This window comes from Platalea leucorodia (assembly GCF_965183815.1).
Source record: "Platalea leucorodia genome assembly, chromosome: 15".
NCBI classification, from domain to species: domain Eukaryota; kingdom Metazoa; phylum Chordata; class Aves; order Pelecaniformes; family Threskiornithidae; genus Platalea; species Platalea leucorodia.
In genome coordinates, this window is record NC_138837.1 from 5,932,679 (window position 1) to 5,954,802 (window position 22,124).

Here is a 22,124-nt window from a genome sequence, read left to right on the forward strand (position 1 = left end):
CAGCCAGCGCAGGGTGGGCTGAACAAGGACCTGGCTCTGCCGCCTGCGTGGCCCCACAGACCAGCCCCCACGGGAGCACGGGTGAACGCAATGCCTTTCCTTTAAAGGCGATACAGCTGCCGACCTCTGCCTCCTGGCGGGAGTGACACTGGCAGGAGCTGGCCGTGTCCAGCTGCTCCCCGTCCCGCCCGCGCTGGCTGCACAGCCTGGTGCCACCGGCCAGCTCGGGGCCTCTTCGGTGGGGAGGGTGTGCGGGTGCTGCTGCGGGGCTGTGGGGTGATGCAGCTGCACGTGTCAGCTCTCCCACCTCCCTGCCCCGTGCATTGCTATGCCACCCAGTCCCTGGGACTGCCGGCGATTGGACTGGTTTATAGCCAGAGCTGGTGACACCCAGTGAGCCAAGCGGAGCTGGGACAGGACACAAAGACCAGAGCTGTGGGCAGCAGCAACCTTGTGCTACCCTGGAGCAGGGGAACAGCAAAAGCAGAGCTGCTCTTGCCCTGCAGCAGGCAGAGGATGCCCCACCTGCCTGCCAGGAGCTGGTTAAGGGTCCAGCTTTGCTTCTGCTTAGCCGCAGTTTAGCCCTCCCTGCTGCAAACTCCCTTCCCCTGGGAAGCAGGCAAGCTGCACGCCCTCCAGTGAGCAGCTCTCTGCCTGGCTTCACCGCGATTCATCTCTGCACCTCTGTGACCACAGCACGTGAGCATCACGCTGCAGGGTGCTGTGCAGCAGGACCAGCTTCCAGCATGCATGCGACAGCCTTTCTCATCTCCTGGGGCAGGAGGGACTGCTGGTGTTACAGCTTTGGTACATCACATACTTGATAAGCTGTCCCTCCCCAGTACGCTGTGCTGCAGTGGGGAAGGAGGGATGGAGGGATGTGTCTAGCACGGAGGAGATCTGTGACGGCTCTTCGGTTGCTCCATGGTGAGAGGCCAACCCTGTGATGGCTCCGTATCCTTCACAGAAACATCGGTGGTCCCTGGTAGCTGGTTGTCCCCCTGCCCCAAGGACGGAGCTGGTGGCTGAAGTCATGCTGCAGAGCGCTCGGGACACTGAGCCTGAACTGGTGCAGATAAGGACCTGGGGTGTGATATGGTATGGAGGGCAGCGTGAAGAGCAGCGGGAGGGATCGATGCTGGTGAACGCAGGGGATCCTTCGCTCTGCCGTTCCCTGCGCGGGGGACACGGAAGTGATGGGGCAGTGACCAGGGACCTGTCACTGCCACTTGGAGCAGCCCTCGGGGAGGCTCCGCAAAATGTCCTCCAGGTTCTGCTTGTCGGCCCGGATCTCAGCCAAGTCGTTCTCAAACGCCTGGATCTTCTCCTGCTGCCGTGCTGCCTCCTGCTGCAGCAGGCTGAGCTGGCCGGCCAGCGTGCCCGGCGCGGCCAGGCGCAACCACAGCCGCTCCAGCTGCAGCCGCCCAGCGCTCAGCACCGCCTCGGTCTGCGCAGCCTGCTCCAGGTTGCCTGGGCAAGGGGAGAGGACATGGATCAGAGGCAGAGAGCCGGGCAGGAGAGGCTCTGACATGCACCCTCAGCACCAGGCAAACTGGAGGGAGTGGGTGCAGCGGGGCATGGAGGCATTGCAGCTTCCCAGTGATCACAGATAAGCAAATAGCACTGTGGCTCCGGGGAGGGCCTGGGCATGTCTTTCTCTTACAGATGGGTGATGATTTCTACCCCTTTGCAAAACTTCTTGGACACAGGAGTCCTGGAGTGCTCAGAAATGTACCCAGATGATCAAAGCAGGAGGAGCTGGAGCAAAACCAACCAGCGACAAGGAGCGAACCCAGCCCAGCACCTCCCTTGGCTCCAAGGGAACTGAGCCCTTGACCCAGCCCTGCTCCTCCTGGAGATGCCAAGGGAGATCAGTGTCCCCACGCCAGGCATGATCACACACATTCAGCAAGCCCCAGTTCATTCTGCACAAGGGCTTTCCTCAAGACATGAACCCTCAAGAAGCTTTGCTAAGACCCTGAGTGGTCTCAGCTCAGCCTGGATGGCCAACAAGCAGGAGAGCAGTGAGCAGGAGAGCCCCAGGCCCCGACAGCCTGGCCCTTCCCCAGGAGCCTGCACCCCGCTCCCCCCCGGGTCTCACCTAGGCTGCTCAGCAGGTCGTTCAGGGTCTCGATGTCTGAGATGAGCGAGCCCCGGGCTTCCTGCAGACTTTTTGCCATCTCACTCACCGCTGTCCCCACCTTCCAACATAGACAGACACCCAGATCAGGGATATCATTGACCCATGGCTGGACAGGAGAGGGGAGGGGATCCCAGGAACAGCCCCAAAGGACCCCCTGTACAGCAGAGCCCAAAACCTCAGTTGCTCCCTATGCTCTGGGCTGTGGGCAAAGCCCATTCCAGGCTCTGGAGTACACAAGCTGCCTGAGGGGACCCGACTCACCTGGTGTGCTTCCTCCACATCCCCCCTGAGCTTCTCAGCCAGGCGCTCCTGCTGGGACAACTCCCGCCGGGTCTCATTGGCACGTGTGGCAAGCTGGCTGGTGCGCTTGCGGGTCTGCTTGCTCTCCTGCAGCACAGCCTGTGCCCTCTGCAAAGGGATGGAGATGGGGACAGTCACCTGGGGACACGCAGGGGGACCGTGGCTGGCTCCCAGGCTGGGGCTCTCATCGGCTGCACCCCTCCAGTCTGCTCACAGACAAGGGTGAGCTGTGCTGGAGGGGCAGCAGAAGCTGTATTTGGGAGCTCTGCGGCCCTGCCTGCAACAGGCTGGGCTCTGCCTGTGATGGCTGCCAGCCTGGCTGAGCCCCACAACCTGGCACGGGCTCCCCATGCCCCACATCCCTCCGCTCAGACCTTGGCACTCTCCCCAGAGACTTGCTCAGCCTCTCCAGCCGTCCTCCGGGCTGCGGTGGAGATGGACAAGGAGTTTCCTAGCATCTTCTCTGCCTGTTTAATCTTCCTCTGGGCCTCCGCCATCGCCCTGTCCCGCACATGTGTCATCCTCCTGCGCAGGGCAGCCTGGCCCTTCCGATGCCCCAGCACCTTCCTCATGCCTGTGGGCACAACCTGGCTGTCACTGAACTTTCTCTTTCTCCCCTTGGCATCCAGAGCCAGAGTGGTGAGAGCCGAGCTGTGGCCAGAGATGCTCTGGCTGGTGCCTTTTACCTTCCAAGCTGGCCAAGAGGGACTCCGCATCAGAGAGCACGGCTTTTCCACGCAAGACGGCTGAGATGGCCGTGCTGTGGGCAGAGCCAGCCCGGTCCCGCAGCTGGGGAGAGGAGAGCAGGAGTGAAGCTGGGGAGGGGGCGAAAAGCTGCACCCAGCTGGGAAATGTGGAACCCAGCCCGCTCCTGCTTGGCAGGCAAGCTCCTTGGGAGAGCCAGGAGCCCAAGGGGAGATGTCTCCCAAAGCATCTGCTCCCACCCCCCTGGCTGCAGGTGTGGTCCCTCCGGTCGCTGGAGCAGAGGGGCTGGGACTCACCCACCCTGCTGCGCCCTGGGTGGGAGGCAGGAGAGGGATGCACCCGGCATGCCCACAGCTCTGGCTGGAACAGGGGGTCCCCAGCACTCATTTTGTAGGGACATCCCGTGCAAGCCAGCGGCAATTACCTGCTCGAAGCCATGAGTTCTCTGCAGCTCCTGGTGCAATCTGGCTGCCAGAGCGCGGGATGCCTCAGCGGCCTGCTGAGCCGATGGCTCCTGTGCCTCCACTGCCTGCTCCAGCGCTGCCAGGTCCTGTGCCAGGGCTCCAGCCTGTGCCGGCAGCGCCTGCTGTGGGATCAGGGATGCCAAAGGCTCCATGAGAGCATCTCCCAGCCCGGGAGGCAGTGCTGCCCAATGGGTAAAGCTAGGGGTAGGGTTGCAAGCAGGAGCCTTAGCTTGGATGCTGCTCACCTGCCCCAGTGCAGCCACCTGCAGAAGTTTCTCGGCCATGTCTGCATTTGCCTGCTGCACGGCTGCAAAAACTCTCCTGGCCTCCGCTGCCACCTCTGCCACACCAGCACCCAGCTCCTCCTGTGCCTGCTGGATTTCCTCGTACCTACATGGACAGGATGCCACAGTAACCCAGGGCCCTCCAGTCCCTCGAAGGCTGGAGATGATGGTTTGGGACCTGGCCCCGGACACAGACGTAGGGGGAATTGCTGGGGGAAAGGGCATGAAACACCCCCAGCACAGAGCACCCTGGCGCTCTGCTTTGCCACACTGTGGTGCAATGAGTTTGACGGGACTCAGTCATGTGCCTGTTGGGCAGATGCCAAACCACCATGACTGAGTCCTGTAACAGGAACCTGGCCAGAGGCAAGGGGCTGCAGTGCCCTCCCTGTCCCCCCTTGCTGCCAGCCCCCCATTTCTGCCAGCCTCTCACCCGGCCTCCAGCTCACGCTGCACCTCCCGCGTCGCATTCCCCTCCAGCAGGCTCCGCAGGAGCTCGGAGCTGGCGTTGGAGGCACGCAGTGCTCTTCTGACCACCACCTCCACCTGCGCCACAGCGTCCTCGTGGCTGCAGGGACAAGGGCACACAGAGAGATGATATTAGGATTGCCCTCCTGGGCAAGGAGTGGCCATCCCACACCCCGAGCTGGGCAGGCAGCCTCCTCTGTGCATGCCGGGATCAGACAGGGTCAGGCTCACACGGACCCTCTGCAATGGGGACTACAAAGCCCAAGCTCAGGGCTCCCACGTCTCCATCCGTCCCTGCAGGCTGCGAGCAGAGAGCCGGGAAGGGAAGGAGGGTCCCAGCACAGCGGCTGTGCTGGCTGATGCAGCCCGTGGTGTGGGACTTGCAGGTGTACCTCTCGGCCAGCTCCCGCGCCTCCAGAGCCCGGCGGCTCCAGTTTGTGGGCTGCTGAGGGATTTCCTGGGGAATCTCCTTGAAACACAAACAGCAGCAGTGAGATCCCAGCGGGGAGCAGGGACACCCGGACCCCACCAACCTGGCACCAAGGGCTGGAGGAAGTTTGCAAACAAGAGCGAGCAAGGGAAATAGCTCCTCTTGACTCAGCTGCAAGGAGGGCTATACCCACGCGGACCCTGGGCTTTCCCACTCACCCGCGGTGCTGGTCATATCCCACCCCACCAGTCCTGCACTGCCCCCCAGGATGGCCACCAGCCCCCCCAGGAGCCCGGGGCCAGCAGGAGCCCGCACCATGGTAGCCAGGGTGTCCGCAGCGTGCAGGATCTCCCACTGCGCCGACTGTAGCACAGCCCCGATCTCCGATAGCAGGATGCAGGTCTTGGGGGGTCCGTGGCCGGAGCAGCCGGTGACATGGCTAGCGTTGCTGAGACGGCCCCGCGCAGTGCCCAGCGCCCCTGCCAGCCACCCCACCTGCGCCAAGAGGGCAGCCCGGGCACCTGTGGGCAGCACAAGCAGCTGCTCGTTGCCCACGGAGGCGCTCGGGGCTCCCCACTTGCCTGTGGGGCTGCCCCACGGCCGAGCACCCCCTTGTCTGCCTACTAATGAAAGGGGAATACAGTCCCTCCCAGGTGCTCAGGAGGGACCCAGGGATGCAGCACCCAAAGGGCACCCCATGTGCCGATGCTCAGCCCCCAGTAATGCCTGTCACCAGCGGCTCCAAAACCTCACGAGTGCAAGCACCCCTGTGGTGCTCTGTCCTACGTGAAAAGGCATTGCCCCCCCGGTTGTCCTCCCCCTCTTGGTCACGCCATCGCCCATGCTGAGCCCAGCGCTGACCTGGGACCTCCTTGCACCCAGCCAGGATGTCACAGCACCCTGCGGGAGCAGAGGGTCCCCAGAGGGGTGACGTGGGGCTTCCCCCATGGTGGAGGGAAGGGGTGTCCCCTGTACCTTGCAGGAGGTGAGGGCTGGGCAGCGTGTCTCCCCGGGGTGCATCTCCCAGCATGGGGGACTGGTCTGGGTGGGCGTCGCAGCCTGGTTTCTGCAGCCATTCCTCCATCTCCTGCAGCCTGGCCTTCAGCCGGTCAGCCTGCAGGTGAGGTGTGGAGGGACATGGGGAGACAGTGAGACAGCGCAGGGTCCAGGGCGCTGCGCCCACCTCTGCAGGGCACGGACTGTACCTCGTCCTTCACCAGCCCATAGCAGGCAGGACACTGCTGGCAGCGGGAGCTTGGTGGGTCAGGGAAGAAGTTGGCCTGGCACCGGTCGCACTTGTAGCCCACAAAGCCGGGGCGGCAGAGGCAGGTGCTGTTCTCATGGCACTGCGGGGTGATGGAGCCCAGCAGGGAGCAGTTGCAGGCTGCAACAGTGGCAAAAAGGTGTCATGCCGCGGCTGCCAGCCCTTGTTTAGGGACCGAGGCGCGGTCCCCATCCCTGTTACCTCGGCAGCCCCTGGCTGAGAAGCCGAAGAAGCCGTGGTGGCATCGGTCGCATTGCTTCCCCGCTACACCGGGCTGGCAGGAGCACTGCCCCGTCAGCGCGTGGCACCCGCTCTCCCGTGACCCTGTCGAGTGGCACTCGCAGCTGGCACCGAGAGGTGGAAGGTGATGAGCGAGCAATGGATGCAAAGAGCAGAGACCGGAGCTGGGGATGCAGAGCCACTGCTGTCCCCTTGCAGCCCCACGCCATGTCCCACATACCTCTTGCACCCCACGACGGGCTGCAGGCTGTAGTAGCCGGGCTGGCAGAGCCCGCAGGCTCTGCCCGTCACGTGCGGGAGGCAGTGGCACTGGCCTGTGCTGGGATCGCAGCCCTCCAGCCCCGGGACGGAGCCATTGGGGTTGCAATCACAAGCTATGGGAGACAAAACACTGCTTACATCCCGGCATGGGGCTGGTGGGTGGGGCAGCAGGAATAGGGCACCGGGGCTGAGCCCCTCACAACGTGGAGGGCCACGTCCTTCCCATCAAACAGGGCTCCAAGAGTCTGAGCCCCTGCAGACTGGGGTATCTCCAGGGAAGGACGGCAGCAGGGAGAGGGAGCAAAGGCCATTCCTGAGCATTTGGGGCCAACCTGGACCATCCATCAGCCCTTAAACCCACTGGGCATCCCCCTGCCACCCTCTGCCTCCACCGCTGGGAGGATTTTGGCTGCGGTGGGACCCGGGGGAGCAGGGCCGACCCCCAGGGCCGACCCCCAAGGCCATACGTACGTGCACACTTCCCAGTGGGGCTGGGAGCCAGCGCGTCCCCGTAGAAGCCCGGCCGACACCTCTCGCAGTGCTCGCCCGTCGTGTTGTACAGGCAGCGCAGGCACCGGCCAGACACGGGGTCACAGTTCCCCACGGCATTGAGATCCACGTTCCCATGACACTGGCAGGGGGTGCAGGGATGCACGGGACCCCTCTGCCCCAGGGGGTCCCCAAAAAACCCATCGTCGCAGAGCTCACAGCGTTTTCCTGGGGAAGGAGAAAAGGTGGGGATGGTCCAGCCGTGCCGGCGCTGCCCATGGCCCCCTCGCCTGCCCACCCCCAGCCTCACCTCTCTGTCCTGGGGGGCACTGGGTGCAGACCACCTCCCCGCTGCCGGGCATCTCAGTGCAGGGCGAGCGGCCAGGGCAGGGGCACGGCTTGCAGTCATCGAAGCGCCCTACGAAGGGGTTGCCGTAAAACCCAGGGCTGCAGCGCTCGCAGGAGGGACCTTCTGTATTGTGCAAGCACTGGCAGTGCCCTGCAAGGAGGAAAATGGAGCTGAGGGTCTGCAAAAACCCAGCCCCGAAAAACAGCAGGGACTGCGGGAGGGATGGAGAGCTGAGTGCTGAGCGTGGCACACCGCAGGTGCCGAGAGGGGTGCACAGCTCCAGCCAAGGGATCACGCTGGGATTGCACGTCCCCAACCAGGACTCGGAACATTTTCCCTCCCTGCGCCGTCCTTGCTCAAGGGAGAAGGTTTTGGAGAGGACACTGGTGTTCCAATGCCAGCCCCACGCTCCCCCGCGACGCGGGGACGAGGTGGCGCTGGCACACGCAGGCAGCACCATCAACATGCACGGAGTCTGTCGGCGCCTGCGATAATCGACAACACATTTCTCAGCGACGGGGAGCGTCGTTTCCAGCCTGTCACGGAAAACACAAGCAGCCGGCCGGCACCCAGCGGGGAGCGAGCGTCTCCTCGCGAGCTGAGCCGGTGAGTCACAGCCTTCCGAAATCAGCTAGGAGGAGGAGGAGGAGGAGGAGGAGGAGGAAGGATGCTCAAGGAACCCCCCACCTCCAGGCAGATGCTCTGCTTGACTGGAGAGAGAGAAGGAGCCAGGGGGAGGACTTTTCCCCGTGATTTATGGGGTTGGGTCATACCAGCAGGGTTGCGCAGGAGGGAATGGGCGTTTTTCCATTTTCCCCACATCCAGGCGGAGCCAGACGATGGAAAAGAAAGGAAAAGCGGGTGGCAGGAAGGAGTGGAAAAATAAACGAAAGGAAGCGTGCGGGCTGGCTCGGGCTGGCAGCGCCCGGGCCGGGACATCAAAAGCCTGGCCCCGTCCCGGGGGATTGTGCAGTCGGTGGCGCCAGCCCCGGCTCTGCGAGATGAGGGGCGAGTTTGCAGAGCTGCTGCTGCGTTTCTGCTGGCAGAGCAGGGGCACTTGCTGAGCACAACGCCTCTTCCAGCCTCTCCATCCTGGCCATGCACTATTGTTGCTCCTCACCCAGGGGAGCCAGCCAGCCAGGAGCCCCAGGGGCTCCGTCCGGGTACCAAATGCATCATCTTATTTCCAAGCTCTTTTCAGCACCAGTCAGAGCTGCTGCTTTCTGCAGGGGTGGACGGGGAGCAAGGCAGCATCCCACGAGCCCCTCGTGGCTCTGATCTGCCTTTCCCCAGGGCTGACAGCAGCAAGGCTGGTGCTGAATTCACAGCCACCTCAAGCTCCAGGGCAGCGGTTTGCAATCCTGCCCCTCTTCCCCAACCAAGGCCATCCGGACACTTTGCCCAGCAGGAGAGGGGAGACCCAACACCCCACGAACCACCCCAGACACAGCCATGCTGCCCTGAAGACTTTGCTTTTGCTTTTTCCTCCCTTCAAGCCACAGTCCCTGCTGCAGTCATGCACCTCTGAGCTGGATCTGGAGGCAGAGCAGGACTTGGGCTGGCAGCACAAGAGCCGGCTCCTCCGGTGCCTTCCCACAAGCCTGGCACCGCTGTATTTTCCTGCTCTTTTACTTGTTTCTCTGCTCAGATTTTCCCCCAGTTTGCAGGCACCAGGGCTGCGCCCAGTCCTGCTCTGCTCCTCAGGCAGCGACGCTGCCTGAGAGACCCATCCTGGCAAAACCCTCTGCCTCTCTCCTCCCCTGACCCCTGCCTCCCCTGCCCCACTGAGGACCAGCACCTTTCCTTCCTCCTCCTTTAAGATCATAAAATTACCATGAAAGATGCCCCTCTTATTATAAACTACCACCGTTACTGCAGTTCGCTAATTATCCCTCTCTGCGGTTCTGAACCCAGGCCCTATAACCAGCCAAGCAATTCAACTTGCAAGTTTTGGGCACCACAACCTCAAGGATAGTTTCTGGCATCGCTCAGAAACAAGCAAAAGACATGAATTTGTCACCCGTCCACGCAACGATGGGGCGAGCGGAAGGTCCGGGGGTGCAAACCTGTGAGGGGGTGGCAGTCCCCATGCTGGTTGCAGTCGCAGGGCACGCAGCTGACGAAGGGGCCGCCGAAGGGGATCTCCCGCTTGAAGCCGGGCGCGCAGGACTGGCAGAACTGCCCGGCGTAGCCCGGGGGACACGCGCACTCCTCCACCCAGCCCGCCCGCGCCCCCGGCCCGGGGCGAGCGGACGTGAGCTGGACCTCGCTCAGGGACAGCCTGCCTGCGAGAGGGGAGAGCAGCGTGAGAATGGGATGGCATATCCCCCAGCCCTGCTCTCTCCATCCTGACTGGAAGTGCTCCAGAAAGGTGTAGGAGACCCCAAAATACCTCCTGGAGAGCCCTGGGTGTTCACAGAGAGGAGCCAGCCCCTGCCCCAACACCCCCCTGCAATGCCTCTCGTCCCTGAGAGCCTGATCCTGCTTCCATGTCCCCAGCCCCATCCCAACTTGGTCCCCATGGGACGTTGCATGGAGCCACCCACCTTGCACGGGGCCGCGGCTCACGCGGAGGCGGAGGGCGGTCAGGTTGGAGAGCAGGCGCTGGAAGCTGAAGGCTGACAGCGAAGGCTCCGTACCCTCCTCTGCCTCGTGCAGCCTGTTGGAGAAGGAGTGTGGGAGGAAGGACAGGGCCAGCCTGACAGCCGTGCGCAACAGGGCAGCCCAGCTCCCCAGCCGGGACCCGGGCACAGCGATGGGAGCACAGTTAAATCCCTGAGGGGGGCAGGGAGCGGAGCGGAACCCCACAGCACAGGGCAGCCCAGGCAAGATCAGACACACTGTGTCCCAAACCCAGCCAAGATTCCCCAAAGTGCCATGACGGGTACCTGAAGGTGACAGCCTGCTTCCCGCGCTGGGGCTGGCTCTCGCTACTGGACATGGTGATCTCCAGCCCCTCGCCCTTCAGCACCAGCTGGACTCGGAGCAGGGGCACCCCGGTCTCCATCCCCGTCCCGTTCCCCTCCGCTCCCAGCAGCAGGGACAGGAGCTGCCCGTAACTGAGATGCTGGTTCTGCAGAAACTTCTCTGCAAGGAGAAAGAGAAAGAAAGTCTGTAGGACATGGATGCACCAACTTTTCTGGGGATCCCAGCACAGTCCCTTTCCTACCAGCATCACCAGGAGCCATGGTCACCCTCCTAGAGCGGGACCAGCTCCAGCCTACCCTCCCAGGGTCCCGGTCCACCGCTCCAATCCCCCCCATTGCCTCGTGTTATTGAAACATGCTCAGCTCTGGGATGGAGCCCAGTGCCTCACGCACCAGCGTAGAAGTGGGATGTCCTACAAGAGCACCGGGGGGGTCCCCATGGCAGAGCAGGACCCCAGGGACCTGGCATGCATGATACCTGGTGCAAGAAAATCCACCGGCTCCTCTCCGTCCCACTCGGTGACAATCTCCCCGTCAGCCCAACGCAGAGGCAGGTCCGTGGTGCCCGGAGCTGCGGCAGCCCAGCCCTCCAGCCCTGCGTGATGGCACACAGCGGCGCTGCACGGGCGAAGGGAGCAGCGAGTCCCTGCCAGCCCAGCACCAGCGGGGTGCTGCTTTCGGGGGCTCTGTCCCTCCTCCCCAGACTCTCCAGGGTCTTGTAAGGGGCCAGTGCTTTGTAACACCCTGCTCTGCTCAGGCTCTGTGCTCTCAGGCGCCGGAGAGTGGCCCTAGCCACCCCCCCATCTGTTTATTTTCTTAGATTTGAAGGAAATTATTATCTTTAAACTTTTGCCCCCCTGCCTATGCTGCGGTTCCAACATTACTGTGGGCTGGAGAGCGCAGGAAGCCCAGGGAAAGACAGGGCGTAATTGCATTAAGATGGTTTCCTTCGGAAATCAGTTAAACTCCCCCCCACTCCCCAGGGTTAGTTATTTCTTGCAGCCCTGGGTGCCTGCAGGACGAACACTTGGAAATCTCTCCCCGGCTATCGAGTGGGCTGCACTTGATTATCAAATCATCACGAATTTGGACCCTTTCACCCAGCACAGGAAAATCCCAGCTGACTCAGCTCAGCTGCAGGTTGGGGAGCACTTTGGGGAGCGGGGCTGTAGGAGGCGGGGGTGGCCGTGCCCTGCCCTGCGCTGCTTGGCCACGCTGAGCCTCTTGCAACGCAGCCCAGGGCTCTGCCAAATCTGTCCCTAAAGGAGCAGCCCCAAATTGGCAGCACGAAGGGTGGAAAAAAGACACGGTTTAAAGCCTGGCTCTGTTTCAAGGCCATGGAAGACATTACAGCAGTACAGCAATTGGCAGCATGGTTTAAAGGCAATCAGGATAAACCCGCGCCTGGCGTCTTCGCCTCCATCTGCTCGCTGGCGTGTGCGCCCTGTTGGGGTGCAGGCAAGGCAGAGAGCCGGGCTGCCTGCGATGGGTGCCCGCACCCTGCCGGGGTGCAGGCGGGGGTCCCAGCGAGCGGGGGCTGCAGCGGGGGCCGCGGTGTACCCGCAGCCAGGGCTGCACACGTCGGGCTGTGCGGCAGATGGCAGGGTTTCCCCAAACATCCCGCACACATCCAGCCCTGCCATGCACAGCCCTGGCTGCAGCTGGGCAAGAGCATCGCATCCCACTCCCCCGGCCCCCATCTGCGCTGCCCTGTCCCAGCCGAGGGTGGGGAGAGGAGGGAACAAGGGAAGAAGTTCCCACCAGGCTCCATCCTTTTAGTTTTTAATCTTTCTGAGCTGATTTTTAGTGCTCCTCCAGTCCCTGGTGCGGTGGGATGCCCGTGCCCGGCCCCACAGCCCTCCCTGAGCCATGCACAGCCCTGGGAGCAGGTCAGCGTGGAAGGATGCCGCGGGGAGCGAGGGAGAGCCCATCCCCACGGAGCTGGGGGCAAAAGCAGAGGTTTAACAGCAAAATAGGGGTGAGCCAGAGAAATCACCCTCAGCCATCACCACCAGTCAGCCCCACGGGGGGATGCTCAGCCCCAGAGCAGGACACAGCCTCAAAGGGGGATGCTCAGCCCCAGCCTTCCCAAACCGCTGGAGTTTTTTGGCTGGAGTTGGGGCAGCTGTGCCCTCCATTTCACCTGGGGCTGGGGGGTCAATACCTTGGCTGAAGTCAGAGCGGACGTGAGTCACCTCGTAGCCGTCTGCTGCCGCGCAGGCGGTGGAGTGGCCATAGCAGAAGCAGCTGGTGCAGCCGGCAGGGTTGTGGGGCTGCAGGTTAAACCAGCCTGGCTGGCACCTGGGCATGGGGAGGAAACAGGAGCACGTGGCATGGGGCAGGCAGAGCTGAGGGGGACCACAGCAGCGTCCCAGGGGGACACTGGTGGCAGCTCTGAGTGAGCCCAGTCCCAGTGGTCCAGAGAGATGCAGCCCCACGGCCTCGCCAGCGAGCCAGGGCCTCTGCAGGGAGCAACCCCGCGGGATTCCCATGGCAAAGCCCCTGCAAGGGGTCATGTGCAGGGGCTGGGGAAGCAGCAATGCCCTGCGGGAGTGAAGATGCCTGCCCTGCACTGAGCACCGAGCCCTGGCATTGATCCCAGCCTGGAAAGGGGCCGTGGTCTCATCCCCATCCCGCGGTGCTTACCTGTTGCACAAGTGCCCCTCCACCCTCTCCTTGCAGGTGCAATGCCCCGTGTTGGGGTCGCAGGTGCCCACGCTGCCCGCGGGGTCGCAGGCGCAGGGTCTGGATGGGGTGAGATGAAGGTGCAAGGTGAGTCCCAGTCCCATCCCGCTGCTCCTGCCTGGGGCTGGACTCCTCCTCACCTGCAACCGCCTTCGCTGAGGCTGTGGTAGCCATCCTTGCAGCGCTCGCACTTCCAGCCTGTCACATTGGCTTTGCAGAGGCAGGTCCCCGAGCTGTCGCACTGGGGCTGCAGGGACCCTGCGGGGACCCCGGCCAGCCCTGAGGCTCAACCCCAGCCGGGGAGAGACACAGGGAGGAGGTGGGGAGACCCCAGGCAAGGGAGGACCAACCAAAACCATCCCTCCCAGCTGAGCCCTGGCTAGGGCAGAGGTTTTGCACCGGAGCCCGGCTCGGCGCAGCCCCACACACCTGCGGGGTGGCAGTGGCAGGGCTGGCAGGCTGCCCGCGGCTCCCAGCGGTAGTGGTTCTGCCGGCAGCGCTCGCAGTGGGGCCCGGCCGTGTTGTCGCGGCAGTTACGGCAGTGGCCCCCGTGCCCGCTGCGGCGGTACAGCTCCCGGTCGTAGAAGCACTCCTCCGAGCGGCCGCTGCAGTTGCAAGCTGCAGGGGGCAGGAAGGGTGGTCAGCTGCAGCTCAGTGGCACCCGGGGGGCACAGGGCTCACCCAGGAGTTACAGCAGCCTCCTGGGGGGCTGGATGAGCCAGAGCGGCTGCTTGGCTCAGCGGCGGGAGCTTTTGGCAATGCCTCTGCCATTGGGAGCAGAGGTGGGTGCAGCACCGTGTGTGGAGCAGACGGCTGCACTCACGGGGAAAGGAAATGTTGGGGGATCTTCAGGGTGATGCTGTGAAGGGGGGCCCTGAGATTTAAATCCTCCCTCCCTGCCCAGAGCAGCCTTGCAAAATGGAGCAGGGACTTTCTACCCATGGAAGGGCAGGAGCTGCTGGACGAGCCGATGCAGCACCAGCAGAGCCCCTCGGGGCCAGCTGCACACCGTGACCACGGAGCCAGCCCGGGCGATACTCACGGAGACACTCGTTGGCAGCCTCGGCAGTGCCACGAGCCCAGGGCCGGTCCTGGTAGAAGGGCTGGCAGCGCTCGCAGTCGGTGCCGGCCGTGTTGTGCTGGCAGACACAGACCAGCTGCCCAGCCTCGTCCGGCGCGCACTCACTGGCGTGGCCGTTGCATTTGCACCTGCAGCAAGACGAACCGCTCTGAGCACCGGTGTTGGCAGCAGCCAGCAGCGGGATGGTGCCCAGGCTGTGCAGCGTGTGGCTCTGCTGCCGGGCTGGCTCGCCTGGGGTGGCCGTGGGACAAGAAGCGGGGCAGAAAGCAGCTCAGGCTGTGCCGGCATCAAGGCCGCCCGCTGCGTCCCCGAGGCGCTCCCGGCCCGACCAGCTGGGAGGTCACACGCTGAGGGTGGCCTGTGCGAGATGCTAACCAGCTCCAGCTGCTGGGGCCCGGGGGAGCTGAGACGACAGCGACGGGGGCTGCTGGCTGGCTGGGAGCAGCCCCGGCCCCGCTGCCCGAGGGGAAGCAGCTCTCACCGGGATGGAGAGGTTTCCCACTCCCCCCAGCCCGGGAAGGGCACATGCAGCACAGCCCATGGGCAGCACCAAGTGGGTGCCACCGATGTCTGTGTCCCACATCAGCTCCCCCGTCCCGCTGGCAGCTGCCCTGGCTCCTTGGGCCATGGCCATGCCAACTCCAAGGTTCTCCACCAGCCTCCGTGACCAGAGGACATCTCTCTGCTGGCACCCCAGGACCCCTCTTTTGCTGTGCCCAGGGACCAGGCAGGGTCACAGGAGGAGCAGCACGAGCCCCACTGCCATTAAAAGCCATGGGGCTGGGAGGGGGCAGGGCAAATACAGCTGGTAGCAAACGGAGAGGGCTTGTGGGGAAAAGATCTCCTTTGTGGACAACTCAGAGGGTTCCAGGTTTCATCACCCAGCTCTGCACTGCCAGCTCTGGTTTACATGTGGAGGAAGCCACATCTGAGCTGTTTCCCCAAAACTGCAATTCAAACAAGACCGTGGTGGGGAGCAGCTGCCCCAGCCCCACGGCCCCGGGAAGGTCTCCCCGTTCCTGCCCTCACCCCATCCCGGCTGCCCCTTACCTGCCGCCGACGGAGAAGTCGGAGATGGCGTAGTAGTACGACTGCAGCACCTTGGGGTCCTTGAAGATGTCGTCCCCGAATGTGTTGAGCCGGTTCAGGGAGATGAGCAGGTCGGTGACGGTCACCCATTCCTGCAGGGGACACGGGGAAGGCGCCTTGGTGAGGGCTCTGGGCCACCAGCTCCCCACCCTGACCGGGATGCATCCTGCACCTTTCCTACGGGGGTGCAGGACATCACAGGCGCTTTTACCCCCGGTGGCTGCATTAGTCCACCCCGTCCTGGGGGACCATGCACCCACATCCCTCCTGCCCTGATGGCACCTGCAGTGAGGGGCTCCCGTCAAAATTGTAGGCGCTGGGCCGTCCCTCGAGGGTGGAGAAGGCCACGTTGCCCCCGCTCAGCGGGGAGATGTCGCTGAATTCATCGGTGCAGAAGGCCACTTGCTCGTCCTCCCCCGGCCGCAGGTAGTGCCGCTGCCGCTTCCCGTAGGTCTTCTCGCAGGACGCGCTGTAGTACTGGAAGGGCACCCAGGGCCCCTCGGCGCGGCTGCGCTTGTAGATGGCAAAACTCTCAGGACGACTGGTGTGAAACTTCAGCCGCACGTAGGTGATCTCGTAGGCTTTGCCTGGGGACAGACCGGCCATGCTGTCACCCTCTCCTGGCTGCCCAGTGGGCACCACAGCCTGCGCCAGGGCTGAAATTATCCCAGTGCCCCATCCTACATGGCGGCCAGCATCCCCCTGCTCGCCCCGTGGACACCGTCCCCCTCTCCCTGCCGCAGCTAAAAGAGGAGTGTTTTCACACAAAGCAGAAATCACCATCCAGCCGCCCTTAACCAGCTCCACCTTACTGCAGCCCAAACCCCATCTGCCCCAAACTGGCTCTCGCCCCAGTGCAGCTGCCCACGTGTTGCATGAATGCACCAGGAGGGTTGCACGGGCAAGGAGCCGCTGCAAAGCCAGGCTCTAACCAGCAGCTGGGGGGGGAAGAATTAGGCCCACGACACCGAGCAGCGGTGCCCAGGGATGGGGAGGTGGAAAGGGTCAAGGCTGGTCTCTTCCCAGGGAGCCACGTGCCAGGACCCGGCATCACCGCCGTCTTTGCCGGGATGAAGACAAAGAGAGGCCACCAGTCCCTGGGGCAGCCGGCACAGCTCTGAAAGCACTTGAAAGAATTAGCAAAAAGGGGAAAAGAAAACACCAAAGTGAACATCAGAACCGCTTAATTGCCAGAGATGAAGGACCAGCTCAAAGACTGGATTGCTCCATAACAGCACCGCTCCTGACAGCACAAAACAATTAACTGCAAGGTTTTGGCTTTATTTGAAAAAATAATGAGTTGGGAATGTTAAAGGGGTTATTCCGGGACTAGGAAAACAAGCCTTTAATTGGGCCCATATGAATACTGTCGCATATGTGCTGTGACTTTGCTGCGGGGGAGCCAAGGCAGCCCAGCTACCGGCGCTGGGAAAAGCAGCTGCCTCCCATCAGGGATGCAGGGAGCACCCGGCCGAGCACCCGGAGCGGGGGGACAGACCCGCTCGCAGCCCACGCAGAGAAGACAAGGGCCAAGAAGGGGCTGCAACTGGGCTGTCCCACCACCACCGCGCTCCCCTGTGCCTCCCCTCAAATTCATCTCCCTCCGGGACCCCTCCGTGCTGGCGGCAGCGGGGGTTCCCCTGCCCTGCACCCTGTGTCGGGGGGATGCCTGGCGGGTGCCGGTTCCCAGACAGCACGGTCCCGGCGGGGACATCTACCAAAACAGTGAGGTCTTGGCCGTCACCTCCCAGAGCAGTTTCCTCTGGGAGAGGAAGGGAGCTCAGCGCTGTGTCAATAAACAGCCCCTGCCCCGAGCGGCCCCACGCAAGGGGAGGGGGCGGCTGGGCTGGGGGAGCCCGAGTGGTGCCGCCAGCTGGGATGGAGGAGACTCACTGCCGTGGGGAATCATCCCGAGGGAGCGTGTGCTTTTCCCAGACAGGCCTTTTAATCAACCAAATTCTGCTTCGAAAAAATAAATCCAGAAAATAACCCAGGCTGGTTGTGTGCCCTTTCCTGCTCAGGAAGGTGTGACATGTCCCAAAGCCAGGTGTGCCATGGGATGGGGACACCGGGTGGGCATGCAGGCGGCTGGGGGTGACGGCACCAGGACCCCTGGGATGCTCTCCCAGCTGTGCTGTCCTCCGAACAAAGCATTCACCCACCTCCTGCAGAGCCCAAACTGCAGCTTGTACCACGCCAGGGGCTCCAGGCGGAGGAATTTGGAGAGGAGAGAGGAGCGTGCAGGACAGTCACATCACCTACTGTCCCCAGCCGCCTCCGGCCCCCCCAGACCTCAGCTCCAGCAGCCTGCCACAGGCTCACATCCCACAGGAAAATCAGAGTCAGAGTCGCAGATGCAGATAGCGCCTGATGTAGACACTGACGGGAGCCGCTGGCATTCAGACAGCTACCCGAGGAGCCCCGGTGCCTTTGCAAGCCCACAGAGATTTTGGGTTCCTCCCTGATGTCCAACAGGGTAAATGCAACGGCCACGGGCGCTCAGGATTATTGATCCGCTCTGAGCCCGATGCACTGTAACGGCATTGCTGAAACCTCGCAGAGAAGAAAGATTTAAAAGAGGATAATCTAATTAACGCCAATCAACAGCATGCAGGTAAACCCAGGTCTTGTCCAACTCATTTGATAGTTTATTTAATAAGCTCCCCAGGTAACCACACTGAAGAAACTACAGGACATCTGACTCAGGACTGTGCAAGATGAGCAGGCTGGCAGGGACGCACTACGTGGGTTAAAAATCCCAATTACTTGGTGGAGCTCACGAGCGGGGACTCGTCTTGGGTCGTGTCCTGGGGGGCTGCAGGGGCCTGTGGGGCTTTTTCTCCATAAGTCAAGTGAAAGCATGAAGGTAGCAATAAAAAAGTCTGCAGCTGGGACAAGAACAGGGCCCAACAGCTATGGGAAAGGTCAGACAGCAATGCACAGGGCACCAAAATGGCACTTTTTAGTGTGGCAAAACATACAAGCCATGCAGGAACAAGGGTACATTGGCAGAGGGGTGCTCCAGCTCAGCAAGGGACACAGGGACAGGGGTGAAGATGAGCTTGGTGCAGCGTTATGGCCTTGGATGTGTTAACGGGAGACAGATACGAGCAGGGCAGTCACAGGGACTGGACAAGACTCCACTGGAAACCCGGGCGCGGGGTCCGGCAGGGTCTGCAGGGGAGCTGGGGAAGAGCCAGGAGAAAGGCAGAGACTGGGAAGCAAGCCCCGAGGCTCGGGGAGCTCGGGCTGGGGCAAGGGGCCGCTGCAGACATCAGTGTGCTGGGAGCCCACACATATCCATGTGCCAGGTCAGGACTAGTGGCCACAAACTTGCCTGGCCATCCCAGAGACGGCCACCAGCTTCTTGTGCCAGAGACTGAAAGGAAGAAAATGCAGGTTGGAAGTCACCTGCAGCAAGGGGGACCGGCCACCGGAGGAACCGGCAGCAACTTGTTCAGCCATGCAGGTTGCATTCGGGTTGTCTATGCTCCAGGTCAAACATGAAGGAATTTGGGGCGATCTGACAGCCTGTGTTAGATGGGCGAGGGGCCGGCAGATCCCGTCCCGCGGGGCTGGCAGGAGCGGGAGCAGGGAGCGGGGCTGGCAGGCTCCTCCAGCATCGCTTCTCATGCCCGGTGGGGAGCCCAGCCCCGGCCCTGGACGAGGACCAGATGTCTGCCCGCTCGCAGGGGGCTGGGAAAGCGGTGACCTCCGCCCAGCCAGGCAGCTCCCGCATCCCTGCCGGAGCATGCACAGACCCTCCACCGTCACCCCAACTCCAGCCACCGGGTCCCACCAGCACGGCTTGGTGCCACACCGGCACTCGGCTGTCCCCATATTGTCCCCAACCGCAGCCCCTCCGCTACCCCCCTTCACATGCAGATGGCAGGAGACAGCAGAGAATGAAGATTTTACAGCACTGGTCAATAGCCAGGATGGTTTAGATGGGAGGAAAATGTTAAAAATCCTTTTTAAAATGCCAGGCATGCCCCATGGGTTTAAGTACTCTCCAAGCGGGTAGCTTGCACAATATTTAAAACGTAGAGGGTCAGATCCCAGCTGGGGAAGCCTGCCGGGGCTGCACGGTGCATGCAGAGCTCTGTGCCCCCCCCCCCCCCCCCATACGTAACGGGCATCCTCAGCAACGCACAGGGGTGAAATGGCATGGACTTGGCACCCACGGTGCTCACCCCAGTGGCAAGGCTCTCGTGGGGGGGTCTGTGCCTCCCCCCGCCTGCCTCCTGCTCCGCAGACTTGCATAATTGGTAGAAAACAGCGCTGGGGGAGCGGGAGGGCAGACACCCCGGGCACGGCTGGCTGCAAAGTGGAGCAGATGGGCGCAGCCACGGCACCCTCACCCCGCAAAGGACCGGGGCTCAGCTGATGGGTGGGGCAGACCCTCCCCAGGTCTTTTCAGTGATCTACCCGCAGCGCTTCACAGAGGGCATCTCCCTCCTTGCACCCCCTAAAAGCCCTGGGGAGGGTCCTGTCTTTAACCCAAAAGCAACACCAAGAGCTGCAGGGTGCAGAAACATCCACCCCCCCCCAGCCATGCACCTGGGTCTCGATGCACCCAGCACTGGGTTCCCTCGCCGGCACCGCGGGGTCTCCCACTGGCACTTACCCAGGTGGAGGGTGATGTTGACGGAGTTGGGGTGCTGGATGCCGAAGGCCATGGACTGGCTCTGCCACCAGGTGCTCTCCTCCTGGCTGTGGAAGTCGGTGAGGAAGGAGGCGTTGTGGTGGCGCCGGGGGTCGGTGGCATCGCAGCGGTGGCACAGGGCGCTGGCGTGGCGGGCGCCCATCTGCAGGCAGTAGTCCTCGGGGGGCGAACCGCATGTGTTAGTGGCCTGGGCGGCCCGGCCAAAGGCAGCGTTTTCGAAGACGGGCATGCAGCGGCGGGGCTGGCCCTGGGGGTCCTGGCAGGCGGGCGAGCCCCCCGCCCCCAGCCCCAGCCCCAGCAGGGCCAGCAGGCAGAGCCCCGGAGGCCGTGCCATACCGGGGCTTGCCTGGCCAGACTTTGAGCCTCCTCCGGATGGCATGGCGGGAGCAGGCGGGACGGGACGGGATGGGATGGGACAGGATGGGACGGGTCCCCCTACCCGGTACCTCCTCTCGCTCCGAGGTCCATCTTGTGGAAGCTGCTGGGAATGTCGAAAGCTTCGTGTGTGAGCCTGGGCTGCGGAGTTTGGGCTGCCCCCAGGCCACCCTGGTCCCCAGGCCACTGGCCCAGGCAGGATGGGACCCCTCCGGCAGGATGCTCCCTGGCCCCATTGCTTCGGGGATGGGGGGGTTGCACGTTCGGCTGCACGGATGGAGCTGAGCTCCTCCATTTCTCAGCCCCAGGGATGAGCTCGTGGTGATTCATGCCCCACATGTGGGTTTTTCCTTAAATTGGTGGGGGTCACCAATTTTCTTGCAGCCCTAAAATCAAAAGGGAGTGGAGGAAAGGCAGACCCAGCACCACTCCAGCACCTTCTTCTCCCTCCACACTGATTTATGGGGACCCCACTGCTCCCCCCCTCACACCAACCTGGCTGGGTCGTGGGACTGTAACACCCCGCAATGCCTCCACACCAGCACCCACGAACGGGCGTCCCATCCCTGCCTGCTGCCATGGGGCAGCCCCGTCCCCTGGACCAGGGCGAGGGCACATCCCTGTGGAGGCATCTCCATGGGGTGGCAAAATCAGACCATCACCAAACCTCATTAGCAACCTGTCGGGTAATGCTAATTGCAGTCTGTACCAGAGGGGATCCCTTTTGGGACTGTGACACCCTCCAAATTTGACCCATGGGGACAGAAGGGTGACAGCGAACGGGGAGATAGGTGGGCTGGCACGGTACCATGCTCCTGGGCAGACCCCCGACCTCTGCCAGCCCCGCTCTGCAGGGGGCTGTTTGCAAAAATGGGGTGCACAGGGGACTGCCGCCTCTGCTCCCCACACTGCTCAGCTGAGCTGCCCGCAGGAGCCCTGGAAACTTAGCCCTCATTTATAATTTAAGCTCCCTTCCTCCCCTTCCCTTCTACTCTTATTTATTTTATTCTCCTCCGTGCACGCTGCGGGGAGAAAGCACTGGAGGGAAGCTGTGAATCAGAGTCTTCGGCAGCGGCTCCCGCAGCAGCACCGTTTCAAAGCCCCATTACCATATATTGACCCGGGCTCTGACAGCCAGAGCCAGCTCCGCTGGGAAGGGCGAATTTCCCAGCACCGAGGAGCTGTGCATCAGCTGCCTGGGAGCGGGCAGCCAGTGGCAAACCCACCGTCAATCTCCAGGGAGAAAGAGAAGGGTTTTCAGCCCAATAATTGCCCTGTGCATCTCCACCACCAGTTTTAAAGGGATTTGCGTTCTGCAGGGATGAGGTTTTCCAGGTGTTTTGCTTTCCCCTTGCTACTGAGGCTGCAAGCTCTGGGCAGGAGAGGCTCTCTTGTGTCAAGGGTTTCCCACCTCCTCCTCGGGATGTTACACACACCCAGGAGATGATTTTCCTGCCCAGCTCATAGGATGCACAGAAGATTCGAGCAAAGCTGATGAGAGTATCCCAACCCCACCTCCTCCTCCAGCACAGCCCACCCAGTGTGGGGGGATGGCCCCTGGGGCCAGAGCTTGACGGGAATCGGTGGTGATGCCACCATGCCCAGCAGTGGGGATGCTGCAGCCGGTGTGGGAGCAGCACGTCCCCAGACTGATTCAGCTGCACCCCAGGCTGGCCAAACCCCTCGCCAGGCTCCTGCCAGGTGCTGGGCACAAGCCCTTGCCTGCCCAAGGAGATGCCCTACACTTACCGTGCATGGGATGGGTGCTCCAGGCACAATCTGGCCCCGGCTCATGGTCTGGCACTGTTTCAGGACTGGCTGCTGCTGGCGACTCGAACTGAAGGTCAGCTGGAAAAGCTCAGCTCTCCCATACACAGGCACAGAACAGCAGTTCCCTCCAGGCA

General features: G+C 62.7%; 1 protein-coding gene across 1 annotated transcript; it reads right to left on the reverse strand.

Annotated features, from left to right (window-relative positions):
• Nucleotides 1–1,219: 1,219 nt before the first annotated feature.
• On the reverse strand, nt 1,220–20,179 carry LAMC3 (laminin subunit gamma 3; the record flags this gene model as incomplete). Its single annotated transcript, XM_082327820.1, has 28 exons — nt 1,220–1,470; nt 2,102–2,201; nt 2,405–2,551; nt 2,818–3,017; nt 3,130–3,232; nt 3,573–3,731; nt 3,858–4,002; nt 4,330–4,464; nt 4,757–4,833; nt 5,110–5,315; nt 5,770–5,908; nt 6,000–6,178; nt 6,260–6,402; nt 6,519–6,672; nt 7,031–7,276; nt 7,359–7,547; nt 9,464–9,678; nt 9,940–10,056; nt 10,286–10,484; nt 10,803–10,919; nt 12,489–12,625; nt 12,971–13,069; nt 13,150–13,267; nt 13,439–13,627; nt 14,052–14,218; nt 15,141–15,271; nt 15,462–15,766; nt 19,807–20,179. The coding sequence occupies 28 exons, from the start codon at nt 20,177–20,179 to the stop codon at nt 1,220–1,222; spliced, it is 4,740 nt and encodes a 1,579-aa protein (XP_082183946.1).
• Nucleotides 20,180–22,124: the final 1,945 nt, after the last annotated feature.